The sequence below is a fragment of the Rhinolophus sinicus genome, chromosome 4, assembly GCF_057876585.1.
Source record: "Rhinolophus sinicus isolate RSI-liver-muscle chromosome 4, RSI-T2T, whole genome shotgun sequence".
NCBI classification, from domain to species: domain Eukaryota; kingdom Metazoa; phylum Chordata; class Mammalia; order Chiroptera; family Rhinolophidae; genus Rhinolophus; species Rhinolophus sinicus.
Genome location: NC_142504.1, coordinates 43274235 through 43287031, shown reverse-complemented (window position 1 = coordinate 43287031; position 12797 = coordinate 43274235). Strand labels below are relative to the sequence as shown.

Genomic DNA, 12797 nt, shown 5'->3' with positions numbered 1-12797 from the left:
AGCAAAGCATTAATAGTAGTCAAAAATAAGTGACTTTCTGCCATGCATTTAACTATCAATGAATTTTTTTTCCAGCTTTCATAGCTTTATAAGCGATTTAAGGTGTTTCTTTGGGCACCTTAATAACTTATAGGAGTTCTGAGCCAGTAGAAAAACTAAAGTAGAACCAGACTGCTGCTGATTTAATAAAATACTATTCAGGCTTTTTGAAGCCTATGGGATATTGCATGCATCTTAGTTTTTATCCTACATCTTTATTTCAAGATATTATCTTTTAGACATAAAACATTATCAATAAAAATGGTAATCCAGTATTCATCAAGATTACTATAAAAAGTAAAGTCTGACAACTCAGAGGTTTGTACTGGAGAGACAAACATCTGCATGACTAAGTTATTGATGCTTTGGTAATAGAGGCAGAGCTACTGCATAATTTTGGATAAGGTAACTTCTGAACAGCAGTTGATATCCAACCTTAAAACAATAACAAAACAAGAAATTTTGCTATTTCAGTAACATAATAATGTATACCCTCATACCTTATATAAGATTAACAAGTCCAGTAATTAAATCTCTTGAAGTATTCAATTTAAGGTCTAAAATTCTTCACACACAAAGTATTCCAGAGAGCAAGTATTCCTGAAAAAATTTCAATTTACTCACCAAAGTATGGAAAAACTTCTAATATACTATTTGACAGCCATTGCTTTAGGTGTATATATAGCATCTGTATTTACATGGATATAGCATCTGGAATTTACATGGATATATTTGTATTTGAATTTTACTTTACTTATATATTTCTATGGACATATGTACAGAGCTATATTTCATGTCATGGTTCAGAAAAGGATCAGAAATGATCACACATGCCCTGCTTCCTGAGGTTTTAACTACTCTTAAATGCCCTAAGAGTGGCAAACTGCTGCCTACAATTTCAAGCCACACACTATGCCATGACAATCATAAAAATTATACCAAGTAGATTAGGTTCTTAATATGCTCAGCTCATCATGAACAATTGGACTTTTAAAACATAGAATATTAAAAAAAATAATACATGAGGGGCAATACTTTGAATTATCTAGACATGTTAGACAAGCTAGCGTATATAGATGCCAATGGTATTAAGAATGACGACAACATTCCTCACTGGCCACCGATCAAGACCCTGTGGAAGGCTAGGTATATATGAGGCCTCTTCCCTGTAATATTGGAATACTAGGCTTCTAATCAGAATTCACAAAAACCTCTCTGGCAGGCAGGAACTAGCTAAAGTTGATGGAGGTGAAATGTCTATTAGGGAAGAAAGTAGAATAACTAGGAGATTTGAGAATTAACTGGAAAGGTTTAACATAAAAGATTAATCTTCAGACCTCATTGAATTTTTAGTGCATAATATAGGAAAAGTTTGGAGGTAGACAGAAATATTTGACCATCAGCTATGTACCAGGGGATGAGTCTAAAATTCTCTGTGCACAAAGTAACACAAATTCCTCTTGCAGGCTATTTATGTTCTAGAAAAAAGATGATGAAGAAATGGGTATCTGTTGCATTCTACCTGTTATCTGTTATTGTTTTAAATTATGCAAAATTCACTAAAGGGTAGTAGTAGTATATCAAGGATCTACTGGTTGGGAGGTGTAGTGGTAAGGGGTATCAAATAACAAATATCAATCTCTATGCTAAGTAGAGGGGAAGTAATTATGTTAGAAATCAAGGTCATATTTCTGCCCTAAAGGAATTTAAAAATACTAACTCTAATGAAAACCTCCGTGTAGTGTATTGTAATAGGATGAACCCTATACCACACAATATACTTTACAGACTTAATTCATTTAATTTTTAGAACAGTTCTATGAAGTATGTGTTATTCCCATTTTACAGATGATGAAATTCTGGATTTGGGAGATTAAGTAACTACCCCAGTGTAGTATACCCAGAAAGTAGCAAACAACCATTGGTTCAGAACAAGATTTTTAGGACTCCAAAATCCACAAATTTTTGAAAATTGTTTGATTAGTTTTGTTCTTCCCTTTGCCCAGGTCCTTTACCAAAAAAAAGTTCTTGAAAGCACTGAAGGGGATTATTATAGAAGACTTTCTCAAAGGAGGTGATATTTAAAACAAAACTAAGTTTAATACCATATAATTTTCGGACAACAAGGTGTCTTAAGAGATAATTTAGTTTGTTTGTTTGTTTGTTTTTTATTTGGTCAAGATACTGAGGTCCTGACAAAGTTTCAGAGTTAATCAGTGAAGAATCAAGGACTAAAACTCTGATATTATTCTGGCTCCCATGTAAATGCTGTTCTCACTATACCACATTGCTAATCTAATGTTCATACATTTATGTATATCAAAAATATATGTGTGTTTAAACATATTTTTTAATATTTAAATATACAATTTGTAGAGACTATTGGAATCATGACAAACATTTTCCCCACTTTATTATAACTAAAATTTTGTTGGTATTTTTCATTGTATGAAAAGATAAAAGCATGACGTACATACAAAATACATTTCAGAATAAAGATTATTACCAGGAATAATCTGGGATATTTCATAATAAAAAAAAGAGGTCAATTAATCAGGAGGCATAACGCTCCTTAATATGCCACTGTCTATTTCTCTTTTCAGCTACATCAGTTTTTGCTTCATATTTTTGAATGTCTGTTATTAGGTAAATACATAATTATAGTTGAAGAGTTCAACTTTTTCTGTCAGTAATCGAAAGAACAAGTAGACAGAAAATCAGTAAAAGTATAGAAAACATAACAAATCATCAACTGATTAAACCTAATTGGCAATCATACACTCATTGTGGAAAAAGCAGGATACACATTCTTTTCTATATGGACTATAATCCATATCGTAAAATGAGTTTCAATAAATTTTAAAGAATTAGAAGCACATGATGTATGTTCTTTGACAACAAAAAATTAAACCAGAGATCTATAATAAATAAATAAATATATATATATATATATATATATATATATATATATATATATATATATATGAAACACTCAAATATTTATAAATTACACAACATATTTCTAAATAACCCATGGGTAAAAGAAAACATAGTAGGAGGAATTAGAAGACATTTTGAAATGATTGAAAATGAAAACACATTTGATCAAAATGTGTGGGGCACTGTTAAAGCAGTGTTTCAAGGGAAATTTATAGCATGACTGCATAACTATTTATATTAGGAAAAAATTCTCAAATCAGTAGCCTAAGTTTTTACACTAACAATTAAGAAAAAAGAAAAAAAAAACGAGCAAATTAAACACAAAGCAAGAGGAAAAAGATAACTGAATTCTGGAGGATAAATCAAGAAAATATTAAACAAAGATAATAGAAAAAAAAAACTAAAAGTTAATTGTTTAAAGAGATCAATAAAATGAAAAAAAAAGATCTCTAAACAGATCAGTCAGAACATAATGAAGTAGACACAAATTATCAATATCACAAGTGAAATAAAGAACATTACTACAGATCCTACAGACACAATGAGGATAATAAGCTAATACAAATAACTTCAGTCAATAAATTGAATATCTTAGATTGAAAATCGGAATTACTGGCTGAGAAAGTAATCTTATCATACGAATATATCTCATTTTTAAATTTAACACATTTAACTCAGTAATCACATTTTATGTATATTCAAATATAGACAATATTTCCATTTTTCTGAAACTCAGAACCTTTTCTTAATAACAACTGATATCTTTAGTCAAATTACATTGTATATATTCCTGATTTTATAAAATACTACATGATAAAATCTCTGCTGGATAAAGGCAAAATCTTTTCAACAATGATTTCCCTTGTATATTAGCAAGCAAAACAAGTTTTGCCTATTATACATATGTAGCCTTGCCTTTCCTTATGACTTTTATAGATTCCAAAGATTTTCCTGGGGAAAAAATACAGTGTAAATAATGCTATGAAACGTGAACCTGTAAAACTGTTGTGTTTATTTTCCACAAAAAAATCAACTTAAACAAAAAGCATTCGCACAAACTTTATATTCATTTGAAAATCTATTTGGCATAAAATTAGAATCACAAAAATTACAAAATGCAATATCTAATAGGAGCCACAGATCTCTTAACATGCAAGACTTAGCTAGCACGAATACAACTAATTAATAACATCTGAAGTATATTCTCCCATAGGACTGAAGACCATCTGGTTGGTCTTGCACTAAATCAATAGAGATGGCAAATCTTTAAATCATCATTTCTTAAATGTTATCACTCCATCATTCCACTACAAGAAGAAGGGATGGAACTTGGAATGGGAGATAGGATCTCTTGTTTCATGCACCTTAAATTGAATGTGACTCTTAATTGCACTGTAAGACAAGACTTGAGAGGATTCTCCAAATTTCCCACCAGAAAGAGACAGGCAGAGGAGGAAACTGAAGAAAATTTCAAATTTCAAAAAGAGCCAGGAAGCAAAGTATTATGAGAGACTATAAAGATGCAAAAGACCTCTGGCCTGATATAACTTGAAATTATTTTAATTTTATTAAAAGCATCTTCTAATTCCTGAATTTTTGTTTGTGAAGTAATTATAGAAACTTTGAAATACAAAAATATACATCCATATGCATTTAAGTTGATATATATATATGGATATATATGACATATATACACATACATATGTCATATATGTCATATATACATATATATGTGTGTGTGTGTGTGTGTGTGTGTATATATATATATATATATATATAAAATCAACCCTGTACAAAGTTCTATATTTTTATATCAAGACAAACCATTTTGGAAGAAATTTAGCAACCTACTTATTGTTATACTCAGATAAGTCATCATAAAATCAATGAGAAACTTTAAATAATAGGAAATTCAGAACAGTCATCTCAAGCAGGTATTATCAAATCACTTAAGAAAATGACTATAAATTTATGATTAAAATTTTAATAATTGCTTTTGCCCAAGGTACTTTCCTATAATACTTTGCCTAATACATAGTTCATTTTAGGAGATTTTTTTTGGTATTTAGAAATAGTGGAATTTCATTAAGTTTATTCTCCCTGTTGATATATTCTTTAAAACAGTGTCCAAATTAAGTGATATTTTATCTCTATGATTATTTCCTATTAAGACACTTGGGCAGGATAAAATAGCAGGAATTATAAAACTTTAGTATCATATCAATAGCTTATTTTACTACGCTGTATTCTACATATGCTATACATTAAGGTAAATGTTATTCTGCAAGAATCTGTTTTGAATTTGACAGCATTTAAAATATTACAGATGTAGTATTTTAAAAAGCCCACCATAACTTCTAGTCACTCTATCTGTCCTACATAGTATTGAAGTTTGGTTTTAAAAGATTGTATGACTGAATTTCTTCTGTATAAGACAAATTTTAATTGTCTCTTCAAATATAGACTTGATACATTATCTCTGGTGACACACTTTTAATATTTACCTATTTTGGGTTAAATTTAGGTTTTAAAAAATTTGGTTAATTTTGATGTAATAGAGAGGACAGGTTTAGAAATAATCTATGAGACCACTCTATCTTCCTATATACTGAGAGAAATATAAAAATGAGGAGGGAAATTGTACTGCTCCATAATGCCTTTTTTCATTTGATTAGCCATTTCATAGTTCTCAACTTAGGAGAATAGGTATAAGCAGACTGCAGAATGCTTTAGTAATTTAAAAAAAAATTAAAATGACTTTACAAAGGGTCTGTTTTTGCTTTCTTCACAACTTAACTGAAGAGTCATCAGTTTTAAAGGGGGGAATGCCTGGCTTAGAAGCTAAGGAAGCAAATAGAAGCTCACACAGTCTGAGTTCTAAATAAGGCTTCTCCAGAGCTTATGATGGCCTTAGAGAAAGCACTTGGTTACTTGAAAAACATGCCATTGGACTGATAAGTGTCAGTCATACTGCTGTTTGAAATTCAAGATAATAGAGAGTTTGAAAGACACTCTGCTACAGGAAGGTCTTAGAGCATACTGTTTCTCAAATGAAAATGAAAATGTGCCCAATGACACTGAGGTTTTATGCAGAGACAGAGTTGAAAGAATGAAAAATATAAATAACCCTGACTGATAGGATGATCTTTCTGATCCATTTCTTTTTCCATCTGTCCAATTAATATGGGTTATTTGACTGAAATCATCCATCTGTAAGTCATTTGAACTACATATATTAAAGCTCATGCATACATTTGGCAAACCACTCCCTTAGGGGACTTTATTATACCTTTTATTGTGAAAATTTGAAATCACACCCATTTCCCTAAGCTTCTGAAAATAACATCTGTATACAACAGCAATCAAAAGCATTTTTCCAAGTATTCTTTTAGTTACTTTTCAATTAATTAAGAGACTTTGCCAACCTCAGGAACTCCTTGTGGAAACAGACGAAACACCATTAGAAACATGGAGAGCCTAGTTTTGAGGCCAACGCCCAAAACTTAATAGGAAAAAAAATTCAGTAATTAAACCTGCATAGCTCTTTCTGTGGATGTGGATTAGCACGTAGGAGGTGTTTCTCCACCAAACCAGGTGACTATTAAGATCAGAGATTTTAGGCTTTGAGTTCTCCACCATCCCCCCCCCCCCCCCCCCCCGCACACACATGCAAATACAGAAGAAACTTAAAAAGGGCAGAATATACTTAAGCATTTTTGTAAACAAATGCAATAGAGGGCTTTTGTCTATTAACCAATAATTTGAAATAGCCATGTCATCCAAAAAGAAGTCCAGTAAATATTTTTAAAATTAATCAATACTCAATAATACTTTACTGTCTTTAATTTTTTAATATTGAGAAGAAATTATAAAAATAAATAAATAACATTTTCCCCAGAGTATTTATCAACTTTCTTACCATCAAATGTTAAATAAACTCTTGCTTGGGGCTGAGAAGATCCTTTTACACAGACAGAAAAAACAAATACTCCAATCAACACGCAAATTGCCTGGAATGCCATTTCTTCAGATTTTCAAGTTAAGATCCAAGGGAAAATACCTTTAGAAGAGAGATAAGTTTCTTACATTTCAGATCACATTTCAGGAGCACACCCACACATACAAAACCAGCAATCTAGACAGAGCACCCTATTCACAAAAGTCGTTTCTGAACTTTTATAGTCATGCAAACAGTAGGAGGTGCTATGACTTTGCTTCTTAGATGTGAACATTTAGATTTGATTCATTTGGCCTGGACGTCTTTGAAAAAGAGAAACTATTTCACCTTCCAGAAAATAATACTAATATTAAAGCAGAACACAGCAGCCAGGAAAAAGTTATTGATTCCCAAAGGAAAACACAATATTTAAACTTGATCTTCTCTCTAAAACTCACATTACATTTAAATGACTTGAGAATGGTACCAATTGGTATTAGTGGATGAAAACGTCTCTTTCTACCATAAATGCAGTAGTAGTAGGAAAATCCCACATGAACATTCACGTGTACCCACTCACTTCTATACTCATTAGCTCTCTTGGAGTACTCATCTCTGAAATGGTGTTTCCATACATAAATCTACATGCGCTCAATCCTCAATCACTAAAATCACTTGAATCAATTATCAGCCAGTTTATACAGATGACCATGCAGCTGTTAAATGACGCAGATGAGGTAACCATGGACTCGTGCCAAATTCAAACCAATGACCTAGTGGTGAGCAATCCAGTGAACCATGTATCCCTCAAATGCATATTTAAAATAAATCAACCAGAAAGTGGCTGTCAAAATTCCAAAAGATAAATCAGGGAGATAAATATTACTGTTTGGAACCAAGGCTATAAAATTGATACATGCTATTAAGTAATGTCTGAATATCAAGGAATATCAGGTAATAAGTAACTACAGATCTGTGAGAGCTCCAGTGGCTACAGCATGCAGAATAAACTCCGGACCATTAAAAACAAAAACAAAAACAACAACAAAAAAAAGCATCATTTTGAGTTAGCATAATTATACACTAAAATTACAAGACACAGTTTAATATAGAAATTTATTTTTATAGGTTACAATAATTCTGATCGTCAATATTTTGAGGCTTTTAAAATTACAATTTATAACTAATTTTATTCAATAAAGAAATGCCTCTAAAAATTGAAAAGATTGCTTGATAATGAAGAAGAAAAAGAACAATTAAACTGAACATGCCATTTTAAACAAAAATTACAAGTCGATATCCTAGGTGGTACATACCTAATGAGAGAAACTATATCGTATGTCTCTTTTACCACACAGATGGAGGAAACCTTAGAAATGTTTGTGTTGGTAATTTTCAAAAGAAACAGTTTCTTCCTGCTTCCACAACCTCTTCACCCTGTCATCCTTAAATTAACTTAGAAGAAAATTGATTTTATAGGGTGACTTTCCCTTAGTAATTTGCTCCCTGGTTTTGTTGACTTTATAATAAAAGGCAAAAAAAAAAAAAAAAAAGCCATAAATATACCTAACCTTTGTCTCTCTATTAAGGAAGCTGATTATATTTACACAATTTTATATACTGGTTTTATCAGTTATCTGGTATATCTCTCCAAAAGAGACACATGCCACAGATTGCAAAGAATAATACTGGAGATGAAATGACAGGTCATATGAAGGGAATATAAGTGCAATGTGATTTCAAGCCTATGTAGAGAGGAGCAGTGACTCAAAGTCAAGTGTCTTATATGTGGGCCCCCTCCCCACTTTATAACTTCTCCCATTTAACTCAGACATGCTTGTTTTCACTTCTGATCGAAACAGAATAACACGTAAGTAAAGGCCTCTTCTATGTTCTCTCCAGCAATTTTGTCTTAGAAGTCATTGAAATCCTCAACTCTAAACTCTCTGCAGGTGTCATAACCTAAAGAAACAACTCATGCCGGGCTCTCAGCAAGGGAAACAGTTCCCTGACAAACTGCATGTGCTCTTAAGAAAATATCCAGACTTGAGCACAGCGATGTATGAGAAGTCGATACATAGACCCAAAAGTTATATTTTGCTAAATCTGTAATGTTGAAAATAAGGAATCCAGCTTACCGAGATGGGAAGAGATCAGCACGGAAAAATCAATTTGCTACCGCTTTGGCTCCGCGTGTGTCTCTCGTCCTTTTCCCAGAAGACTTTATCTAGAGCGTCCCAGCGGTGAAATTCTTTCTTCCCGGTCCTCTGAGTTTCTTTGTAAAAGAATCCTCAGCGTTGCAGTGCTGTGGCACCCGGAGCCCTTCTCTGCGTCGCTCAATCAAGCACCTCGGAGTGAATGGAAAGTGGCCGGGCGTGGGGGGCGAGCGCTCGGGTGTCCGGTTACAGCGACGCGGCGCGCGGCTCTGGCTGCCCCGGCGCGCCGCCCAGCCGGCTGGCTTCAGCCGCCCAGCACACTCGGCCGCATCTCCGCAGGCCCGAGGCCCCACCCCGAGCGCGCCCGCAGGAGGGTGGCAGGGAGCCGCGAGGGCGGGCGCGCGGGCGGGGCCGTCCCCGGGACGCGCTGCCGGGAGATGAAGGAATGCGCTGCAGCCGGCTAGGGGACCAGCTGAACCGCTCCGCGCTTCCCAGTCAGCGATGGAATGAGCAACTTACAGGGTGCACTCCAAGGTTTCTGTCTGTTACCGGCAACTCTTGGAAAGCGTACAGGCTTTGCTTGGCCGTGAACATCAAAGTGCAAAGCAGTGGATTTTTTATTTTTTTTTTTTAAGAAATTTCACTGCATCCTTTTAAGGCAAAGAGATGGGTTTTCAAAAGAGCCTGAGTTCTTGTCCTATTCCTGCAGCAGTTTTTCTAAAACCGGTAATCAGAAACAATCTCGTCGCAGAAGTTTATATTTTTAATGGCTATTGTTTGTTATTGCCTTTCCTTAATGTCCCGAAGACCGTAATTCTGTTGACTTCTTCACGCTGGCTCATTTCCGGTACCTTTCCCTCCAAGATACTCCCAAAACATAATCACAAGAAATCATTTCACAATTTTGTGGAGGAAGGCTGTTCTGAATTATGACAACAGACAGAGGTTTACAAATCTAGAATCAGGGGTGTATTTTTAGCATTATTTTCGGGTAAACTTGTTAAACTCTAGAAATGACTTTGATGTTTAGGTGACAATTATTTCTCTGGAACTCAATGAACTAGATACTGGAACAACAGGAGAAATAAGCTTCCACCGCCATAAAATGAGCAGGTACTTGCTTAAAAGTCATTATGGGCCGCAGCCCAGCAGATGTCACTATACGGAGCGCCTATGGAGTGCAATTTTTTCACCTTGTTTTCTTTAATTTCCTTTATGAAGAAAAGCAGATCACTAAATTCTTATAAACTGTGTCATAGAAAATACTCCTGAGAATGCAAAATCATTGCCGGAGTGGGACAGTTGAATTAAATCTCAGGTAGGAGTGCGTGAAGAGGTGATTAAGACACATTTCATATGCCTAAGCACACCTGTTATGTCCACTCTACATAAAAATGTCTCTAACGCTTTCTGTATCACTGAGATATGAAGGGATCAGGTCAAATAAGAATACAAATTTAAGAGTTCAAAAATTATATTCCAGGGCCAATATTATCTTCAAACGCCTAAGTTTATGAAATAAATTTATAATTCAATCGATTAAATAAAATAGCTTAACTTGAAAATATGAATACAGTTAAACTATATTTGTGATTAGTGCAATAAAAATGTCAGCAATTCCTTGATAGACGTCTGTAATAATGAATTTAATCCACCAAACATCTGACAGTGTTCAAAACCAGATGTAAACACATAAGCACTATGCACATTTCTCTGAAATACTCCTGAAACTGATTAAGACCCAAGTTATGCACTGATCACTGTCATCTTCCTCCTGATGTCTGAGTCAGCATTAAATGAAGGAAGGAGAAGCATACAAAGAAGATTGCTGTGAGCATTAACAAATTTTATAATTATTATTATAAAATTAGACATTTGGAGCCATTAGACACCAAATAATCTGTAAACCCATGTAAGTAGGATATACGATATGTTTTATTTTTAAATGTCAGGGAACCATGATAAAGAAATGTAAGGTGACATACATGTGAAATTGTGTATTTACAAGGAAATTTACTGACTTTACAAATGCCCAAAGAATTAGCTCAATCTGTCACGCATCCTCACAAGGCTTTTGAGACTATGACAAATAGCTTACATTTCATCAGTCTATGAAACGTGGGCTGCAGTTCCCTCTCTCTTCTTGCCTGAATAAACTTCTTTTCACTGTATTTAATTGAATGGTATTTGCTTAGTACTGAGACATTCAGTTGTATTTACTTGGTACTGAGACATTTACTTATAGGCCATGCCTCAAAATGAGTCATGGAAATATTGACAGGCATTAGCTCAGGCAGAATAAAGCACAAGGACACAATTAGTGCTCAAGGTTGCCTGAAACCTGGGCCATATAGTGAAATTTTAAGGCTGGCAGTAGGTGCCCCTGATAAGATTTATCTCTGCCCCCATTTCTCCAAATTGCTTAGGAGCCTACAACACCAGGACTTATGTAAGAAACACTGGTGGCCAGTGCCACTTTTCTAGGATGCAGTCTTTGATTCTGTCCTTACAGGTGGGACACAATATTAGGTAATATAAGCTAGTTCAGGAAAGGGGGACACTAAATGAATCTAGAGGTCTAAGGACAATTAAAATTTAGAGATCACTAATTATGAAGTTTGCCCTCAAAATGTCTCGGGGAAAACATCCAAATTAAAAATACTTAGACTCACTCTTACTAAGATGCTAAAGAAATGGTATGACATTTCTCTGCTGTAGTGCCCTTATTTTTAATATTTGATATTTTTGGTGATCCTGAAAAAAGCCGTTTAACTTCAACTCAGACTGATTTTGAGTGATGTTCCCATCTTTTCTTTATGAGTTGTGCAGTTAAGAATGCTCTTATTTCAAACTTAAAGAATATAGATTGTTTTGAGATTTTTCACCATCATACAGATGAGCGGTATGAATAAACTTTAGAGAATCTCAATCCTACAGAGATTGAAAATTGTCTTCTTATTAGTCATAACTAATATTTATCATAGGAGAACATAGACCATATATATTCCAGGCACTTTGTATGATAAATGAATAGCATTTTTAATGAAGTTACCATTTGACAAATGAGAATATAGAAGGTTTTCCCAAAGTCACATGGGTAGTAAATATTGTGCCTTATATTTTTCAACATGAACCAGAGCAATTGTTACACTTGTTTCCTCTCCTCTCTCCTGTCTTCCTCCCTTTCTCAACTTCCATATGCCAGCCCTTTAAATTTCTTGAGCTGTATGTATCTTTAGAAATTCTGTACTGCAAATGGATATTTATTTTGTTTACATGAGCCTTACTTCCCTTAGGTTGCCCTAACTGCTCTGAGACCAAGCCGGTCAAACAGGTCTGGTCTGAAAATCTGTGTGTGGAAATGCTTTCTGCACAGTTGATAAGCTTTACTATTTCCTCCATTAAAATCACTATTTTTCAATAAGATGAAAAATATTTCATCTCTATTTTCTATTTTCATTCTTAATCCATTGCTAATCTATAACCCTGAATCTCTGTCTCTTTCTCTGTTGATAGGTACTAAACTCTCGGATTCTCAAATTGTAGGGTCCCTGGCATTAAACAAAATAAACTGATGACATTGATTTGCTTTGGAGAAGGAAACTGGCCAGAAAGAGAATATTCATTGTTTGTTTCTTTTTCCTTTAATAATTTTAAACCAAGTGAATGTATAAGCTTTTACAATAGTCAAAGTTTAATTCTACAACATTTATTTAAATACCTTT

The 12797-nt window shown here is 34.0% G+C and overlaps 1 protein-coding gene across 1 annotated transcript in view; it reads right to left on the bottom strand.

Moving 5' to 3' along the window:
* SEMA3C (semaphorin 3C) overlaps positions 1-9425 on the bottom strand; it is a 182571-nt gene extending 173146 nt beyond the window's left edge. Inside the window, exons 1-2 of the mRNA XM_019746909.3 lie at positions 9055-9425; positions 6899-7039 (exon numbers count right to left, since the gene is read on the bottom strand). Of these exons, the coding sequence (XP_019602468.2) occupies positions 6899-7001 (103 nt within the window). The 5' untranslated portion in view covers positions 7002-7039; positions 9055-9425. The remainder of the gene's footprint in view (positions 1-6898; positions 7040-9054) is intronic.
* Positions 9426-12797: the final 3372 nt, after the last annotated feature.